Source organism: Manis javanica, chromosome 3 (genome assembly GCF_040802235.1).
Source record: "Manis javanica isolate MJ-LG chromosome 3, MJ_LKY, whole genome shotgun sequence".
NCBI classification, from domain to species: domain Eukaryota; kingdom Metazoa; phylum Chordata; class Mammalia; order Pholidota; family Manidae; genus Manis; species Manis javanica.
Window position 1 is genome coordinate 66,393,086 of NC_133158.1, and position 20,346 is coordinate 66,413,431.

Below are 20,346 nucleotides of genomic sequence, written 5' to 3' on the forward strand. Positions count from 1 at the left end.
ATTCTTTCATACATTGCAGTTTAGGTCTAGCCTGAGAGCATCTAAATTGAGGATTATACCTAAAAGGCCAGAAAAATTCTCAACATATCATTCCCCTTGATAAAAGAGTGAGAATTCTGATACTGAAATCACTTTGGGCAACTGTAAGACTAATGGGTGTTTTTTTTTTCCTCTCTCCTGTCCACACCTCACAAAGAATCACATGGTTCATTTACTGATATCTAAATTGACCTTTTTTTTTCCTTCCCCACATGCAAATCAGTATCTGTCTTGCATTCTGTGGAAATAACCAATCCCATGTGACACAATGCCCATTGACTCTTGAGGCAAGGAAAGGTCATGACTCAAAATATGTCCTCATTTGTAGACTCTGGGGACCCCTAAGGGACTCCTACTTGCTCCATGGGCCCTTTCTCATATGCAGCCTTCCCTAAGGGTTCTCCAGCCTGATCATTCTCACAGAGATTACCAGTGATGGAGAAAACGCACATCTTGTTTGTCCCTGCAAAAGTCGACCTAACTGAATTAGACTAAGTCTTCAGTAAGCATCTACATTTCACTCAACACTGTGCAGTGTTATGAAGAAAATGGAGAAAATTATTTCAGGCCTGGTAAGCCTTAAAATCTTAACAACTAGAATTTAATAAAGATTAATATGAATTCAAGAGCTAGATTGTACTCTGCAGATTCCCAGTGCCATGGAAGTTTGTAAACTAACAAAAAATACATGGGCAGGATACGCCAAGGAAGGGTCCAAGGAATATGCACTCTAGCTGGGGGACTCCGGAGGATGTCAGGCTTTGGGTTCAAGTGAATGCAGAGAGACATTTCCAACCAGTGTGAGGAACACAGACACCTAGGTGCAGGCTTGGGATGGGGAGAGTCTCCAGGAGAACTCTGGGCTAAAGGTGACCTTTGAATTTAAATAGTGACTTCTTGCAATTCAGTCACTGAACCACTAAGTGCACCTGATATTCTAGGAAGAAGAAAATAAGGAAGAAAACATTTTCATGTTGCATGATTTGCCCCTATTTGACTTCTGTGAAGCTTAGCTTAGTGATGCCAGTCAACTTCACCCAGAGCCTTTGATCTGTCTGTACATCACCCACAAACTCTTGAGGCCTCCTCTCTGTTGGAAATGTAGTCATATGGTTTCTATATGAGCTGTAACAATAGTAAATGGCACATAGACTACTCATGTGACACTTAACAGTTTGTAAGTTTCTCCTTCATATACTTTACCCATCCTCACAGTTACCCTATGGAACATTGTAAGGTAGCTGTTATTACACCACTTTATAAAAACAAAGTTTCAGAAATGTGGTTTTTCCAAATATAAAACAGTAAATAGTGATTGAAGTCAGGGTTTCTGAAATCCAATCATAAGTATACCACATTGGTGTTTCTTAACCTTGAGTGATGAGTATACACTTACAAAGAAAAAATATACTTCTTCGCCCTGGGAAGAGTCTGTGATTATTTTTATTATAATGTTTAGAAACAAATTAATGAACAATTAATAGACTGTATAACTATTTTTATTAAAATCTTTCTTATATATGCTCAAACATAAGACAGGCAAACCTATTTATGCTTATAGCTCTTACAGAATTATAAGACTAAAATGAAAATAAATATAAGTAAAAAATCAATGAAAGTATGATTATGAAATTAACAATTTAAAATAACTATGTCAGTTTAGTATATTGAAGGATGCTTTGCTTTACCTAAGTCACTGCTCACAAAGAGGAGCACCGCCTGCCTCAGCACGTGTCCTTCGCTGTGCAGAACCCCTGGGCCACGTGCGGAAAGGGAAGGCAATGCTCCCACCACTTCCCTAGTATTTCAGCTACTGCAAAATCCTCCACTGTTTCACTCTCCAAAGGCAATGAATCACTGCTGAATTAGGCCTCCATGTCTTTTGAAATCAGCTTAATTATAAACACAAATATGGAGACTGAAGACAATGACTGGACCCTGTTATAAAAAGGTCATCAAAACCCAAGACATGCTTGACCTTTTTAAAGATTATCATCTCACTTAAAACACAAAATTTGTAAATACAGAGAACTTGCAGACCCCAAAGATATATCTGTCACTGTTAGCATTCTTTAAATCCCAGTTTTTAAAAATTTGATAATCCCAGATACCTTGTTTGCTTCCCAACAAGTTTTGATGTCCCCTTGGGGACCTCTGTGGCATCATAAGCAGCTCCAGGCATAATAATATTAATAACATTAATCAGCATTTCACAGCTTACAAAGACTCAGCAACATTACCTTACTTCATCTTCCCCAAACCTGAATGTGTAGATATTACAATTCCCATTTTACAAATGAGGAAACATTTGTAATGAGGATCGGGCAATTAAGCAGCTTTTCCATGACATGAAGCTGAACAGCTGCGCTCAGTGCTTGGACCAAGTATCCTGACTCCCCGTCCACGGCACATCAGATACTTCTCCTTTGTAAAATCAGACTTTTGGCACCAGAGAAGGTATTCACGACATTCTGACATGAAGTCAGAGTGACTGCAGTCCAACGATGCAAGTCTATTCCTGCATAACACCAATGTGTTGGAAACTCCTTGACAGTCCTGGCCCTGTTCATGTGAACTGGACCACCTAGCTGCCTCAGATACCTTCTGGGTGGAGTCTGAAAAAAGAAATGCACAGCCTGCTTTGGCCTCATGCTTTGTCTTGCTCGAATGAAGGACACAGAATAGAAGAGGCCCCCCACGTTTCTTCTTGGTGACAGCCCTTCAAATGCGGAGCAGCTGTAGACCCATCCCAGGGCTTATAAACACACTTCCTCTGTGTTTTCTCCATATGTAAGGCAATTACTAGAATCATGACATTTAATATATTAGACACCAGTCACATGCCACCATTTACATTTAAAGTTTATTAAAATTAAATAAAAAGTAAAAATTCAGTTCCTTAGTCACATTAGCCACAAATCAAGTACTCAGTAGCTACCTATATCTCGTGGCTGCCATATTGAATGGTACAGACACAGAACATTTCCATCATTGCAGGGAGTTCTGTTGGGTAGTATTATCTTAGACCCTACCTTATACAAACAAAAATCCTATCAGACATTAAAGCACATAATTTTGATTTCCAAGAGACTCAGGCTCTTGCACACGTGAGGATCCCCAGGGCCTCTTGGCAGTGTGCTTTGGAAAAGATGGGGGCGTTACTGGTCACGGCGATGGAGCAGGCTGAGAAGAACCAGAAGTCAGAACAAAAACTCACTCCCGACAACTGGCAGCCACAGTGCGCTGCTGCTTCCCTCCCCTTTGTGAGTGCAGGGTGCCCACCAGGATGCTGCCATTCCTGCACAGCATGCACAGTCACCCTGCCTGCCCAGCCAACACTGTCAAAGTCTGCATGAACCTGAGTGTATGATGATTCAGAGACAAGTCATGAAATAAAATTGCATGGGAAGGTCCTGCCCACTCACAAAGATCAGCTACCTCAAAGCTCCATGGCTCAAAATTTCTCATATTTGATCAGGATGATTCTTGAGATTATAGATCAGACTGTACAAGCCCAGGCTTGTAATATGAGTGATAAGGGGTAGGGAATCCCTAGATATATTCCTCCCCAAACTCTCATTGATTCGTGTATTCTCTCCCCTTCCTATCATGGAATCCAAGAGAGGATCTAAGAGAGCTTAGGACTCCTTCTGGTCTGCACTTACTGGTCCCCTACCTCAATCTCCCCTGTGACCCTTCCCTATATAATGTTCAAAAAAAAAAAAACATAATAAGAGAGAAAAGTTTCCTCAAACCCTGTTTCAAATGAGAAAGAGACAAAAGACCACCAGTCAGAGGTACACATCCTCCTCCCCAGGTACCAGCTTGGCTCAAATTTAGAGCCTAGAGCTGCACAGTCCGATGAGACTACCATGGGAGCCTCATATACAATTTCAGGTTTTCCAGTAGCGACATTAAGAAAATAAAAAGAGACAGGTGAAATTATTTTAATAATATATTTTAACTCAGTATATCCAAAATACTATCATTTCAACAAGTAGTCAATATTTTTTAATTACCAGTATGATAGTTTATATTCTTATCATTCACATTACATCTTCAAAATCTGGTATGCACTTTACATTTACAGCACAGCACACCTCAGTTACGTTTACAGCGCTAACCACATCTCATCTGCTTGTAGCTACATGTGGAGGGTGGCTACCGTTCTGGACAGTGCATGTCTCCAGGATTCTGGATGTTACTGGATTATCTTGTCTGGTTCTCCAAGGAAGTCCACTTTAAATTCCACTAGTTCAATGAATTCCACCTTAAAATGTATTTTCTAATTCTATCTCATTTTAGTGAACTGACCCATTTACAACATCCATGGGTCCTTCTGTATTTTATCACCATCCAAATGGTGTTTGTAAATGTTTCACTGTTGCCATAATCATGTTAAAAAACACCCAGCTCTCCTCCCAGCCCTGGCCCATTACACATCTCCTCCAAACCAACTCATCACTCCCTTTCTGTCATTACATTTTAGTTCATTTCCAATTCATGGATTGTGTTCTACGCCCAACCACTTTGCACCAGTTTTGCAAGAAAAATGCTGTGAATTGCCCTGGAAAATAACAGCATTTATGTTGTTATCTATCTAACTTTTTTCCAAAGGATTTGGCTCTCTGGACAGATTTTAGCTCATTGCTCCTAACTACCTACCTGCTTGGTAGAGAAGTGAGAAAAATAAAAACCAAAATCCGAGGAGGAGGAGGAGCTGTGCTGTCTTCTGGCTCAATCTGCCTGGTTTGTCCGTGGGCAGCAGGGCGGTGCTTTATTTTAACTGTTGGCAAACGACAGCCTTGCCTCGCATTCTCTCTCAGTTCCCGTGCCTATGAAAGAAAATCCATCATCTGGAAAGCCAACCTTCCTCCTCACTCCTCTGAGAGGTGGTGGGAGGATAAATGCCAGCTAATCAGAAATGAGCAGCTCAGATGCCACCCCAAGGTCCCCGCGAAGAGGTCAGGGGGTGAATTTCAGGGTTCAGAGCAGCTAGTTGGAGGGCGACCATTTTCTAAACCCTCTATCACCCTCCTTTTTCCCTAGAAAGGGTCCCTATTTTAAAAATACAGATTTTGCTTTTGGTGGGAAACAGATTCTTTCTTCAAAGGCTCGGTGATAGAGAGAAGGCTGCTCGTGGCCCCAGGGCTACGATGCAGCTCCTGCTGTGGACACGTACCATTTCTGTGGGCTCCCCCAGCAAGTGCAGCCAGCAGGCCCAGAGTCCTCTGCATCAGGCCCTCACTGAACTCTGAGTACAGCCAACAAAAGAAGACCTGAATTGTCTTCCCAGACAATCAACTGTGAAATCTTATTGGTTCCTTTGGTGCCAGAGTCTTCTGGGTGAGACTCTGTTCCCAGCTTGAGTTTCTCTGAGTTCCCTAGACAAAACACCTGCTCTCACCAAATCAGTCTATCCGTTCCCTTCATCCACCCCTGCCACTGCACCCCAGAGAAGCCTGTTCTGACCACCTCTCCTGCAAAGGCCTGTGTCTTGTATTACCTCCATTAGCTCAGTGTGAATGTTGTCTCTGTACTTAACCTCAAGTTCTCACAGGGCTGAGACCCAACGCTATAGTGTAGTCACCCTCTAATCTCCCCTAGGAGCTGGTGCCATGCCTACTGACAAACTGCTTCGCATGTGTGAATGTTGATGAAAATGACAATGAGAAAGGAGATGAGGTAGTTCTGCAGTCACACCATCATTGTCCAGCACAAAGCCTGTAGCCCAACCCCTGCCCTGGGCTAAGAGGAACGCATTTCTCAGAGCGGTGGGGCAGCTCAAACTGCCAGGTTGCAAACCAGGTCAGGCTGGTGTTCTTAACTTTGCATTAATAAACATGATACATGCTGTTCATCCCAGGTCTCCCAAATGAGATAGAAGGGAAGGGTGGAAAAGATGCAGACAGAAAGTAAGATGCACTTAGTCCCTCTACTGAAGACACACACATGCACGCACGCACAGCAGGGATGAGAGAGCAGGCGCTATACACACCCATCTGCTAGAGCAAAGACAGGAAGGTGTCCCAGAAGACACCTCTGGGAGCTAACCGGTCTGTGCTGGGAAGCTGAAGCTCCCGAGGCTTCTGTAGCTCAGGACGTTGAAGTAGTCGTGGGGCTCAGCGTAGTCATCATCCGTCTGCTCTCCGCAGAGGCCGGCAGGCACATCTTCCTCCTGGACATCGCTTGCAGGGGGCGGCGGCAAGCCCGGGCACCATTCCTCCTGTTCAGATGCCATTCTCCCGAGGCCACTTTCCATGGAATGGATTCTGAGAGATTTCTTGTAAAAACAAACCAACCACAAAGTGTGTATGTGGGGATGTTATTCAAAAGTTACTCCCCAACGTGACAGATTGCTGTGATTATCTCTCCCCTCCTTTCTCTCTCTCACACAGGCACACAGATGTATAACAGGCAAAGGTATGTTCTCACCATCACCAGCTCCTCCACTCATAGTTTCTCACCCTTGTCACAGCTACATTTCCATACTAACCACTCCACTGACACTACTCCTGCCACACGCGCATCAGGCACTGCCCATCACTTCCTACCCACTGAGCCTGGCAGGCAGCCTCAGTCCCAATCCTCTGTTCCTCTTGACTGCATTTGACACCACTGACCTTTTAGAAAAGTCCTCCCTTCACTGGCTCCCATTGTCTATAGGAGGGGTAGACTTAACCTCCTACAAGAGCCACAGGTGGACTTCAAGGGATTTGTATAAAAAACATTGTGTAAGGGTGCATTCTTATGGGAAGAAAGTCCCTAGTTGCACTACATTCCCCACAGGAGACTGTGAATCCCCCAAAATGCTTCATCTCCTGCCATGCTTCCCCAGCCAACACTCCAACTTCTGGTAGAGGGCCTGGATGCCAGAGCTGCACCATCCATGGAGAATCTGCTGTGAGCATGGACTGAGCTAGCTTCTCGGTGTAATCTCTGTAACAACCCTATTGAAGTTCCCACCTTGAATGGGCTGATAGGCACAGAGCAGTGCAATCACCTGCCCAAGGACAAATCCAGTTCTGACTTGGGTCCATCTGACTTCAGGCCTTGCTCTTTCTTCTCAGCCGAGCTCCCTCTCATCTTGCAGCTTCTCAAGATGCACAAGGCTGTGCATCATGAATGAATATCAAAAATGAGGTCTGGTGCCACACCGCTGGCCCTGAGCAGCTGGTCTCTCCCCATATACTGTTTCATTCCTTCCTTTCCCACGGAAGTGGCTGCATTACCACAGGTATGAAGGAGAAGTGTGATTATCACTGGTCATGCCGATTCTGTCCAGTCCATTTTTAAAATATGAATACCCAATGCTTTCTCAAAGAATTTATTGTGACCTTTTGTGTTGGTGTGTTTTCCTTCCCATTCTTAGACTGGCCACCCTTGCCTTGGAATCTTAAAACTATTTTAGCTTCCAAAGGTCCTCTGGGCAATGTAAATACACCTGAGGTGGGTCTCTCTGTTCTTCTGCCTTCATTCCACTCTGTGTAGGGGACTCTGTAATTGTAATCAGTGTGAAAATCAAGTCTGGGATTAATGCACCAACCCTGTCCTAACTGACCTACAGGACCAAAGGGAACTACAGAGATTGCAGCTGGGTCCTGCCAGGATCAACACAGTCCTCTGGGAAAACGTGAGGAGAGCAGAGAGTTGGTAGTCACTATCCCAGAGCTGGAAACACCCGTCTCTCCTTTCTCTCACCAAAAGACATTCTCAGGGGAGGGGAAGGGCACTTTTTCCCAATAACTGTTTGGCAAATAATATTCATTCATTTAGTTTTAATCAACACATGCAATTAGAAATATTTATCAAGCATCATGTATTATGAGGTGCCATGGTAATTAAAATGTGTAATTATTGTAATAACTTAATAAATAATAGTTATTAATATGTGCCAGGACAAATGCCAAATGCCTTGTGTGAATTATTTGATCTAAGTTTTCCCAAAACCCTATGAGGGAAGCACCACACTTATTCCCATTTTATAGATGAGAAATCTGAGGCTCAGCAAAATTAGGTGACACAGAATCCAAACCTAGGTCTGTCTGACTCCAAAGGCCATACTCCTAAATAATGCAACCTGCCAGCTCTCGGGGACTGTAGGGAATGCTGTCAGCCCCTTTGCTCAGATGCTCTCTCCCTGACCAGTACTGTCATTTCCTAGATGCTTTTCACTACTGGCCGTGAAAGGGGAAGGGACACAGATGGAAGGGGATTATGAGCTGGTTTAACATCTATGACATTTGAGAAGCATGGGGTAGATAGTGATTATTAGGACAGTGTGGGACTGAGCGACTTCTACTAAATTTTACTGATGCCCTGTGGAGAGAACATGATAGGCTCACATCTGTCAACAACTGAAAGCAAAGTGTGAGAGTCAGAGCTCCTCCACGGAAGCCGTTAAAGAAATACTCATCTCCAGCCCTGAAGGCCAGGGACAGGACATGATTGTAATAGAGACAGAATTCAAAGAGGCTGAATTCTAAGCCTGGGCAAGTCTGCTATGCCCAAATCAGGGTCTTGGTAAGAGAGGAGGAATCTCGGTGACTGGGGAGGAGGATCTCCGGGTAGAGGCAGTTGAGATCCTTAAGCCACCTACTTCTCCTGTATCATCAGGAGCTGCAGAAGTGTCCCACTTCCCCTTGGTGCAAGATAGGACCCTGTCAGGACCACCTCCACCTCCCCTACTGGCCATTGGGTTTCTCTACACAGAAAACTAAGAGAATTTAAGATATTAGGCTAAAAACTAAAGGTCAGTCACTGATAATAGATATTTGCATGCAGAAAAAGTATATATAACTCCATAAGCAGAATTCATAGTAGGAAAATATACACAAAGAAGTCAAGTCATGGACAGAGAAATAAGGCTGTTTAAAATGCAAAATACCATGAGGTCTAAGCTGAAGAACATTACAATGGCACTTTCTTATTAAGCAATCCTAGTTTGCGCAATTCATCCCAACTCTGAGTCCTGGAAAGTCCATGCTCTTCAGGGGAATAACAGGAGTGAAAAAGCCAAATAGATGTCAAATGAGAAAGAAGGGAAAACTCAAATGATGGTCCATTTCTGGGAGAGGGAGATATAGAAAAAGAGGGTAAGAACTAATAATAAGCAAGCAAGATGGAACCAGAACCTAAGAGCATGAAGCTGTCCAAATCCTTCCTTTCTGGGATGGTAGTGGCCCAGCCAGATGTAGGCTAAATGGCTGGTCAGGAATCGGGTGTAGAAGTGCTAGAAGTCAGGTGGGGGGGTCTTGACCCAGTAGAGCCCAAGGTACAGAGTGGGTGGACTAACTAAATCTGCTTTGCTTGTAAAACTCAACCTCTGAATGCAAATGTGAAATACAACATCAAAATTAGGAGTTCTGCCTCTGATAGAACTACAATTGACTGTGTTGCTTTGAACCCTTTCACTGAGAACAGCTAGGAAAGCTGAAGAAAATATTAGAAACATCTATTTGTAGTAATCAAGAATCTACCAAATCAGTGAGAAATTTGTGGACTCAGGAGCGAGATCCAAGAGAAGGAAGCCCAGAGAGAGAAGATGAGCACCTGAGGACATTTTCTCCTGGAGGAAATTGCCTGAAAGTTATGGTTGAAAGGCAGATAACCTACATGGTTTCTGGCTGGAGGGACAAAATTTGGAGTTCAGAAACCACTAAGGAGGGGAGATTTCAGCAAACACCACAGACTTTTAGTTGGGACCCCAATGAACACACAGACTATGAGTAAGGAAATACCATAAATTAAGTCCAGCTTTAAATCATCTCACTACTGATTTAATTAAGGTGATTTGGGAATGCTTGGGCCTCCAGACTAGTCACATTATAGGAGCAAAAAGAATTCTCTCTGGAGAATGATGATATTATCTAGAGCCTCAAATTATTGCTACAGGTTTTTGTGTAGAATGCACAGCACTCAATGAAAAGTAACCAGACAGTCAAGAAGATAATATAGGACCAAAAACAGACAATATTAAACCAAAAATAGACAATACTAAAAGATCCACAGAGGGCCCAGCTAACAGGATTATCAGGCACAGATTTCAAATAACTATGATATATGTTTTCAATGGATTGAAAGACATGACTGAGAATTTTGGCAGACTGTGAATTATTCAAAGAAAAAAATTGAAAGTCCTAGATATGAAAAATATGATCATTGAAGTTAGGAAGTTAATAGATGGGCTTAGCAGAAGATTACAACATCAAAGATACTTAGTAAATTGGAAGGTATGTCAAAAGAAAACATTCTTTATGAAACTTAATGAGACAAATGGATGGAAATACAAAAAAGAGGATGAGGGACATGGGAAAAAGTAAAAACATTGAAAATACCTGCAATTATAATTTCATAAGGAGAGGAAAACAAGGATGGAGATGTGCTAAAAGAAGATTTAAATGATCTAGGGAATGACCTAAAATGGCAAAAGACATCAAGCCACAAATTCACAAAGCACTCCAAACCCCAAAGAGAATAAATGCAAAGATAATTATATCTAACTATATCCCTGTACAATTGCTGAAAACCAAAGAGAAAGAAAATTTTTTAAAAACAGAAGGAAAAAACATACCTTCGAAAGAACAAAAATAAGGACCCTTATGTAATTTCTCAACAGAAATATAGGAAGCCAGAGACAATGTATTTTCCATGTGCTGAAAGAAAATAACCATCAACATAAAATTCTATACCCAGCAAAACAAATGCATCATTTTTAAATTAAAGAAAAATAAATATTTTTTCAAACAAACAAAAACCAAGATAATTCATCACCACTATAACTGTACAAAAGGGAATAGTAAAGCACATTTTTTGGGCAGAGATTATAAAATAGGACATGTAGGAAGAAATGAAAAATAACAGAAATGGTAGATCTTCATGAATATTGACTTACAAAATATTACTAATTTCTTTTGGGGTTGAAAATATATCGAAAACTAAAATAAATATAAAGCAATAAAAGCAGTAAGTAGGGGAGGTCATTAAAAAGAGCTGACATGTTCTAAGATTCTTGCATAATCCAAGAAAAGATCAAAGTATTAATTTATATTAGACTTTACTAAGTCAGGAATATATTTTGTAATCTTTAATGCAACCACTAAAAGAATAGCAAAAAAAATGCATAACAGCCAAATAGATCTTTTTAATAATAAAAAGCAGTTAATTCAAAAGATGGCAAGAAAGAATAGGGGAAAAAACAGGCAAAACAAATATTAAGAAAATAAAGTGATAGCTGTAAACCCACATTTATCAGCAATAAGAGCACTAAGTACACAGTCCAGAGAGAATAATATTGGGGGCCTCAGAGTTTTTAGTTGAGCAGAACCAGAGATGGAGGGAAAGTGAGTCAGGAGCTAGGAAGGGGGGTTTAGGATGAGGCAGAAAACAGTGTTGGGGATCACAGGCTCACATTCCCCAAAATGTTTGTTTGGTGACTTGAATTAAGGCAATATGAGGAAGCTTAAAAGGCCCAAGAGGGCAGACAAAACAAGGAGTGGAGATTCTTTCACTCACCCTATTCAATAGCTAACAACTGACACAAGGGCATTGATATATTTCTTCATTGTTGCAAAACTTTCACTTGCAATATGCAACCCTTTCATCACAACTTTGATGTAAAATAAGCAGACTCATAATCCCCATTTTATGTATGAAGAAATGGAGATCTGGAAGATGGCACAACTTTCTGAAAATCACATATCCGATACTGAGATTAGAAACCAAAACGTCAAAACCCCCCTCCAGTTCTCTTTAGCCTCCTGACCTCTTAAACTAGAGAAACAGGATTTACAACCTACTGATCTTGCCATGAACATTTTATTCCTAAATTCGGGGCATGTTTATTTCTCATCCTACAGAGTACTGGTAGCCCAACACTATGGAAGGGTTGTTGAAATAAAATGAGCTAATGTACAAAATTCCCTAGTGCAGAGAAGCTTCCCAACATGCACAAACCCCCAGTATGTGAATCAGCTGACAGGGCAGTGGCTTAAGGGACGGGTACAAACAGGATTGTAGGTGATGGCAAGATGGGAAGGATACAGGGCCAAACTTTTAGGAGCTCCCAGACAAGGGAAGGGACAGAAAACCATAAACAACTTTATTAGAAGGCAGAACAAGGACCTTGAAAAAAGGCACCAAAAGCAGTGGGGGAGATCACATCTAGGTTTCTCTCTGGACAGAAAGGGGACATGAAAGGACAGAGGGCCAGGGTGGCAGGGGCAGGATGCCCATGACTGAGATGTGCAGCAGCCTTTACCTTTCTGGCCAGTGTGACCACAATGATGACCACTGTGCAGACGACTACCAGCACTGTGACCATGGCTCCAAGCCATGGGATCCGGAACCCAGAGCTGTGCTCAGCAACTAGACGGAAGACAAAATATGGGTGAACGGGCACAGCCAGAAGCAAGGGGCAACCGTTTCCCTGGGAAGCTTCAGTGTCAGGGCACAGAGATGGGGACCTGCCAGGCCTGTCGCTAACCACAGGACTAGGATCTTTAGGCCCAGCTCTTCGGACAGCAGAGCATCTGTGTCTGGCTCATCATGAAATCAGTGGCTGATCTTTGAGCACTGGTACACCTTTCACACTTGTCACTCCCTTTCTCTATTTGACAAAATCACTTTCAGTAATAATCATGAAATGAAACAAATAGTAACATCCAGGAAAAAAAAAACAGAAAGTGAACATTTTCTTTCATTAAACTTCATACTTATAATCATACTAGTAAAAAGAAAAGTTTAACTAAAAATTAAAATAAACTAATATTCAGGTACAAAAAAGAAAAAAGGAAATACCCTTTCACCCTAAACCTATTATGCTTATTCCATCTAGGCTATGAGACCCTAGAGGAGTAAGGTTCTGGGGCTTTATTCTTTGTTGTTTTTCCAGCACCTGGCACATGACAGGTGCTTAATAAGTACTTGTGACATGACTTAAAGCATCAACAAGTGAATTGCTAGTAAGACATAAAATGTAACTAGAAGGAGGAAGAGGCAGGGGGTAGTTTTGAGAAATGAGTGGTATTTGATCCAAGGAGAGTGTGAGAAGCGGGACAGTTGCCTAGATGTGTGCTGTGCTGGATGGGTTTCCACCTCCTTGCCGGGAGCTCAGAACCCAGGTGTCCAGGCAAGACTTGAAAGAAGGGTATAGCAGAGACTGGGCACTCTCCCCTCTAAGGGCTTAGATTGCTGGAAAGGTGGCTCAGAAAGGCAATCACCTAGGACAAGGGCAGTGCCCCCAGTATGCACGCGGCCTGTTGGTACAGGGCAGGAGAGGCAGAGCCCAATTCCCCAGAATCTGTTTCTCCTGCCCTGAGGGTTCAGTCCCCTGCTTTGGCCACAGGTGGGCAAAGAGGGCAGATGGGGAGCCAAACAGCCGTGGAGAAAACGGAGGCTCCGAGGGCTGTGGACAACTGTCCACAGAGCCAGAGAAGGGTAGAGGCTCTCGCCTGCTGTCTGCTTTGGTCTAGGTGGGAGCCAGCCAAGGAGTGGCAAGAGCTTTTGAAAAGAAACTTTAAGGCAACTTTTTATCTTCTCAGTTCACACTGAGGCATTTTGCTAACTCATAAAATTTCACTACCAACATGACTGATGGCAGCATAGAAGTTCTGAGGCTATGGTTTAGTGGAACCGAGCACCTGTGTTAAAATCAGCTCTACCACTCTGAGCAACTGTGTCCCTCGACTTCCACCTCCATCCATCAGGCAGAGAGGAACTGTGCTCGAGGCTTACACTCACCTACTGCCCCCCCATGCTCCAGGCACTGTTCTAAGGGCATTTTCTTCTAGTAAGTTATTCAATCCTATGTTAGTGCCTCATAAGGTCTTACATCTGTCCTCAGGTCACAGGTGAGAAAACCAATGCACAGAGAAGCTAATAACCTTGCCTGAAATGAACAGCAGCAGCAGGATTTGGACCCAGGCTGTCTGGTGTCAGAGTCTGAGTTCGTAACCACTCTGTTATGCTGTGTCAGATACAATAATCCTTTCCCACCTTCCAGAGAACTGGCTTAAGTGTCCAGGTGTATAATGAATGTGAGAACATTTTGGAAACATAAAGTGGCCCACAAACGTAAATTATTGTACATCTACACCTGGCACACACTGTGCTTGAATCCTTGTGAACATACAGTCTAATTCTAATCTGCATGGTGTTACACTAATAAATGACATCCCATCTTCCTCACAAATAAATATACATAAGATGTGTTTCTTACCCAAACAGTGGGTCTCAATCCTGACTGCACATTCGACTCTCTGGGGATGAGGGGTGCCTTTAAAATCTGTCACATTCCGGCTCTGCCCCTGGAGATTCTAGCTGAATCGGCCTGGGATGGGGCACCAGCACCAGTCTCATGTAAAAGCTCCAGGTGATCTGAATGCAAACCAGGGCTGAGAGGCACTGTTTCGCAGATTGCAGTGTTCAGTGGGAATGCGTTTTCTGTCCTAGAGGATGAGATTCATCAGCCACCCTGCTCTAGAAGGCATACCTTGAAGGACCTCCAGAAAGACCATCCCTTTGTAGATCCCGTCGGGGTAGGTGTGATAGATGCAGAAGTAGCTCCCTGTGTCATTCACGGTCAGCGACTGGAGGGTGAGGCCCAGGTCTGGACCTGGGGCCACTCGCTCCTGGAAGGCTGGGTAGATGTGCCACCCCAAGTTGGCGTGATGAACGGCCAGCACTCGGTGCTGATGCTCCCAGTTGACCTGAGTCACCTTGGCAGTGGTGGAGGAGAGCTGACACTGTAAGGTGACAGAGCCACCTTCCTCTGCAGAAATGTTGCCCATTGTGACTATTCTTCCTGTCACAGCTCCTAGGAAAGGGGAAGAATTATTCATGAGAGCCAGGCCAATAGCTGGCCTTGAAGCTGCCTGTAGAAGTTGCAAGGGTTTGAGGCCAGAACTGGTTGGGGAATGACAGTCTGCAGCCCACCCTGTACTGTCCCAGAGCTCACTGGTTATTCCCATTTGCTTATTTGGTCTCCCTGCCTAGAAATATAAACCCTTGTAGCCACTGCTTCTGCTTTATCCTACCTTCCTTGGGCTGGACATGTCCTTTGAAAGAAAACCTCTCTGTTTGACTGCCACTTGGCATGTGTGGATCAACCTTCAAGAGAGTCACAAAAATCCACAGGAAAGGAGGCTTGAGAGAAACTGTCTCTCCTGGGTAAAACTGCCATCCTCAGCAGTGACCACCCACAGCACCCTGGGGTGCAGCTCCACCCACAGATGGTTCAGAAAGCAAAACAAAAACTAAATTAATACTGTAGATTTTAAATATCTGTGCTTCACCTCAGAACATTTGTCTTTGAGTTTTAACACAGAAGGAAATGGGTTTAATAGAAATTCAGTCTATAATGGTAGAAGCTCTGAAATCTGTGAAGAAGACATTTTTGATCCACAAAAAAAACATTGTGTTTTTCTAGAAGTTTCCTCAAGGACAGAAGAAAGGAGGATGGACCAAGAGTGAACTTCTACAAGCTGCTCACTCATCCTGCTGAGTCCCTTGCTGCCCTCCAGCTTCCTTTCTTGGGTTGGCCAGCCAGGCACCCCCAACCCCATGCCCTTCATCTGCCACCCTAAACAGAGCTGCATCTCCTTCGCAGAGACTGCCTTTTCTCACACCACAGGACACTGGGCTCTGAAAACTGCTTCGCCTTCCCTCAGACAGACGCGGCCTTCACTCCCGGCCTCCCCTTGCTTCCTCCCTGCTCTCCTCTTTCTCCAGCTGCAGGCTAGACTTTCAGGCCTTACCTGAGGCTGGGAGGGGAGCCTGCCGCAGCCCCTGGGCCCAGATCAGGAGGAGACACCACTGCATGCTTCTGCCCAGGCGGCCTACAGGAAGTAGATGTGGCCTCTTCTGCCACAGAAACTGGTCGACTGCAGATGGCAAGGTGAAACTGAGCCTCTGAGGAGAAAGGGTCTCGGAAAAACCGAGTTCAGCAAAAACAGTGTCAAAGACAGATAAAGCTCTCAACAAGTACACAAACTGCATAGGGCGAGCCACAAAAAAGACCATGAAGGAAACACATTTTAAAATAAACAAAAAGGTGGTTAGATGTATACTGGTCTTTGGATCGCTATTAGTCAATCTATGGTTTTTAAATTCTGTCTTAATGTACGTTTTTTAATCAGCCTCTATCTGACGAGTTTCAAGGCCTCTATGGAACACCCAAGATTCTGAGGAACCTGTTACCAATGAGGTTCCCTGTACCTTCAGAAGAATGTGCAATAACAGAAACTACCCTTGGAATCCAATGGGGCAGCAAAGAAGAGACATTGACTTTGGAGACAAGCATGGGTGGGACAAAAGTTTGGAAAAACAGAGCAACTTTCCCTTGAATGAGGTGCTCTCCTTGAATGTTATTTCTTCTGTCCTATTTATCTGGACTGAGACTTTGTGGAATTCTGACTTAGTCTGTTTGACCCAGCAGAAAGAGAGGAGATGAGAAGGGTGCATTTTCCTGTGCTCGGTGACCCCATGGAAATCAGGAAGGCAGAGAAAGTTGAGTGCCAGTTGCCTGCCCCTGCTAAGGAATCGGTTGCACTTGTCTGGAGCTCCCAACTCATCATCAGGATGCTCCATCTCAGACCAGTCTCCTCCCCTCCCTGGGTTCTTCCCATTCCTGACTCTATACCATGACCTATGTATGCACAGCCTGCTTCCAGCCCTAGAAAATATATGCCTCACCAACTTTTCTCTGCCTGCCCAAATCAAACCTGCCCTTCAAGGCTCACCTCAAGATCCATCTCCCCTACCCTTTTCCAACAGTCACAGTCCCTGCAGTCACAGGAGCTGTAATGACCAAACGTGTGTCCAGGGGAGGGTGCAGAGGTTGAACTGGTGGTGTGTTTCTAAAACTGGCTGCTAAGGCAGAAGAGCCAGGAGTGGGACACCAAGAGCCACTAGTGGGAATAGAGCACCAAGAAAGGTGGACACTGCACTCAGCTACAAAAAATGCACAGCCTGTGTTCCTATAGTGTGGACAGGTACAAACCAGAGGCAGGACCTGTCTTAGGTAATGAGAAATCCAAAGAAACTTGGACTGAGTTCTTTTTTAAAGTGGTTAAAGAATTGTTCTATTTGTTACTAAGCACTCAATCCAAAGAGGAACATAGTCAAGTCCATTTTGATCAGTGGTGCTCTGCAGAGATCTGAGGTGGTGATGACCAGACTGTGGAGTTAGAAATGCCCGGGTCCAAATTCATCCTTGTTTGATGACCTTGGGAAACTACTTAACCTCCTTAAGCCTCATTTTCCTCTGCCAACAAGAGCAGCAGTGCCCCCCAACCCATAGGGCTGTGATAATTCAGTGAACGAATGTTTAGTAAGGTGGTTAGCACACAGTGCCTAGAACCCAGGAAGGATTCAGTACATCAATGATAGTATGGATGATAGTATTAATTAATGAAGTGAAAGGAAAAATCAGAGAATATCTCTATCTAATACATTTTGCCAGGAGTAAAACTCCGGTCTTTAGACTCCAAGGCCAAGGTCCTACCTAACCTCTTCATTCTGTCATATACATCTGATGTAAGCATAAGAATAAAATCTTCCTTCAGAAAAGCGGCCACTGCACCAGCCAGACCCTGAGGAGGGCTTGGAGGAAGGTGAATGACATAAAGACACTCCAGGGAACCTTCCAGAAATCCAGGGAGCATCCTAGGAAGACTCCATCATTAACCGTGGCTGGTAAGACCACCCACTGAGCAGGGGCCCAGCCAGAACTGAGCAGTGCAGCTGTGAGAAGCGGTCTGGTCTTAGAGCTCCGGGGCCACCCTGAGCCTTTGGGGTGAATCGGTAGCACAGAGTGAACCACCGGGTCAGACAGGTGTTGACTGACATTTCCATCTGAAAGGTCTGAAAGAAGGCACCACACCTTTTCTCCCCTGAGTCTTCACGCTTGGGCTGGACAGAGCTGGTGATCCCCGATGCAGCTGGGGGGTGCAGGTGCCGAGGAAGGGACTCCATTTGCATGTAGCGGGCGAAGTGCTGGCCTAGAATGTAAAATTCCCCAGGCCCCTCACTTCCTTTCAGAGCCCAGCCTTCCCCATGCCCTGCAAGCCCCACAGGAGCCCGTAGCTGGCTCCTCCAGCTCCAGTTGGAAACCTGGGAGCTGACAGGGATGGCAGAGCTGGGCAAAGGGGGCCAACAGCAGTCACACTTTCCACCAGGCCTGTGACATATACTCGAGAAACATGGCCTAGGGCTTTCTCAGGGCAAAACCAGTCTCTCAGCAGTGCGTTTGGGCTTCAGCTTCCGCAGAGCCTTCCCTCTGGTCAGAAGTGGTAGGGCAGTTCCGGGATATTACAACTTTCTTCTCCCTCCTTTTCCTCTAACTGCCTCTAACTGTTAGGCAGGGGGCATTGTTTATTTTCTTCCTTCTTGTCCCCGCCACAACAAAGAATTGAAGGGCAGAGACATAGTAGTGAAGCAGAGTAAAAGTTTTATTTAAAGTTACGCACTTAGAGAGAAAGTGCGGGTGTCCTCAGAGAGGAGGTGTGCTGAAAGACTGGGGGTCCCCCTTTTAAGGATTTTTTCAGGAATGTGGCAAAGGGCTAGGGGGTGTAGACTTGTTAAGTAGTATCAAGATGTTTATCTTTGATGAGAGACATTACGTTTCTTCTATTATCAGTCCTCCAGGTAATTCCACAAAATTAACAACACAAGAAATGTACTGACCCAGTTCCTTCCCAGGATAGCAGCTTCCCTCTGGGAACATACTGATCAAGACCACCTGCCCTGCCCCCAAGGTGGGCTGAGTTATTGTTTGTTTACTAAAGAATATGTAAAGAATCTTACTTCTTAACTTCCTGGGTTTTAAAATGCAATCTTAGATGGAATCTTTAAGATGGAATCTATCCTGTTTTTACTATGTTGTTTCTGTCTGGGTTTGTTTGCTAAATTAATCATGATGCTCATCTCCTGCCCAGGTTGCAGATTACTTGATTAGGAGCTGGAGGAGGGAAAAAAACAGCATATAGTTTAAGTTAAAGAATAAGCTGGGCCTTTTAGAAGGCTAAAGTACATCTTAAAATGGCATGATCTAATTGACACAATGAAGACATGGGCTGAACTCAGATACTTTATCTGGAGAATATTTGGACTTCCAAGTTCCTCCTGGACTTTGGAGCTTCAGCTGATTAACTCCTTAACGCTGAGTCTTTTCTGGCTCTCTAGTTTTAACTGGTTAACTCTTTTGAGACCCTGTTAGTGGGCTTTACTGGCCTTCTTCTCTCTCCACCTGCTCATATCTATTCTTCTGCCTTACACAAGCAAGTGCAACATCCCACAGCTGCGAGAGCGGCGTGACCCCTCAGCCCAGCGGTGCTCCTCCACTCTCCGCCTCTCCGGCCAGCGCCTCCCAGTGGGAGGCTCTACTGGGGCCCTGCCATCTTGCTGGCCCCTGCCTCCTACAGGCCCACGGAGAGGCCAAGGGAGCAGGGAGCCGGGAAGCAGGGAAGAGAATGGGGCGTGGCCTCTCAGGACACGTGGAAGAACTTCCGTGTCCCATCTCCCCCATCCACCATTTGCCATAGCAAAGCCACCTCACGGCACAGCCGTCTGAGCAACAGGGAGGTTGTTCCGAATCGCCCTGTAGAAAGAGCTGCCTCAGAAAATCAGACTCAACATTAAGGGATTGTCTATGACCTCAGGCTTTGGAAGTCTGGGAGCCACTGGGCTTGTTGACTGCAACTGGCTCACAGCAAATGCAAATGGTGAGAATTTGGGGGTGGGATTGCTGACAATTATTAGCCCCAGCTCCTCCTCAGGACAGGTGACCCTGAAGGCCTTCCCTATAAAGGCTGCAAGAAGTTCAGTGGACTACAGGAAATTTCCTTTGCCTTCCCAGCTGTGAAAATAGGACAGAGACTCCCAAGGAGAGGATGGAACGCAGTCAGGAGTCTTTGGGAGGCAGCAGCTGTTCTCTCCTCAGCTCCGGCCTCTCCTGTAGCCTCTCTTCACACCCCTCCCACCCACCTGTCCACCCTGCTCCCCTCCTTTTCCCGCCCACACTCTAGGTGTGACTATATGAACTATTGACCTAGAATAGGAAGAACAGGAGGGATTCCACCTTAAGGCTGAGATGCCATTTAAAAGACAAGATGTTAGGAGGTAAGATTCCTAACATTTGAGGAATGATTAGCCAACAACCCAGCCAAAAAATTACAGTATGCTTCCATTAGCCAAAATATAAATAGTATGCTTTCATTGTTTGAGCATAAACATTACCCTGAAAAAGAACAGGACTAATAAACTCCCTGTGTAAATTTATCATACAGAACATCTAAAGGACTGACCATG

At 44.4% G+C, this 20,346-nt stretch overlaps 1 protein-coding gene across 2 annotated transcripts; it reads right to left on the reverse strand.

The window, feature by feature from the left end:
• Nucleotides 1-64: 64 nt before the first annotated feature.
• On the reverse strand, nt 65-18,470 carry TIGIT (T cell immunoreceptor with Ig and ITIM domains). Of its 2 annotated transcripts, XM_017652398.3 has the most exons (5): nt 15,795-16,401; nt 14,531-14,854; nt 12,299-12,405; nt 6,094-6,322; nt 65-4,874 (listed from the first exon to the last, which is right to left on the reverse strand). In XM_017652398.3, exons 1-5 carry the CDS (start codon nt 16,057-16,059, stop codon nt 4,822-4,824), a joined length of 978 nt encoding a protein of 325 aa, XP_017507887.2. In that variant the 5' UTR covers nt 16,060-16,401; the 3' UTR covers nt 65-4,821. The 2 variants fall into 2 exon arrangements, with proteins under 2 accessions (XP_017507887.2, XP_017507888.2); XM_017652399.3 differs by lacking the exon at nt 65-4,874 and having other exon boundaries at nt 6,089-6,322; nt 15,795-18,470.
• Between the last annotated feature and the right edge of the window lie 1,876 nt (nt 18,471-20,346).

What these genes read in the sequence shown, in the direction of transcription:
- TIGIT (XM_017652398.3), bottom strand. Translation starts at nt 16,059, where the DNA reads ATGGTCTTTTTTGTGGCTCGCCCTATGCAGTTTGTGTACTTGTTGAGA. An exon ending in GGCTCCCCTCCCAGCCTCAG is followed by an intron (nt 14,855 to 15,794) that starts GTAAGGCCTGAA and finishes CCCCTTTCCTAG; the next exon opens with GAGCTGTGACAGGAAGAATA. An exon ending in CAGCTTCCCAGCACAGACCG is followed by an intron (nt 4,875 to 6,093) that starts GTTAGCTCCCAG and finishes TTTCTTTCATAG; the next exon opens with GCACGGGAACTGAGAGAGAA.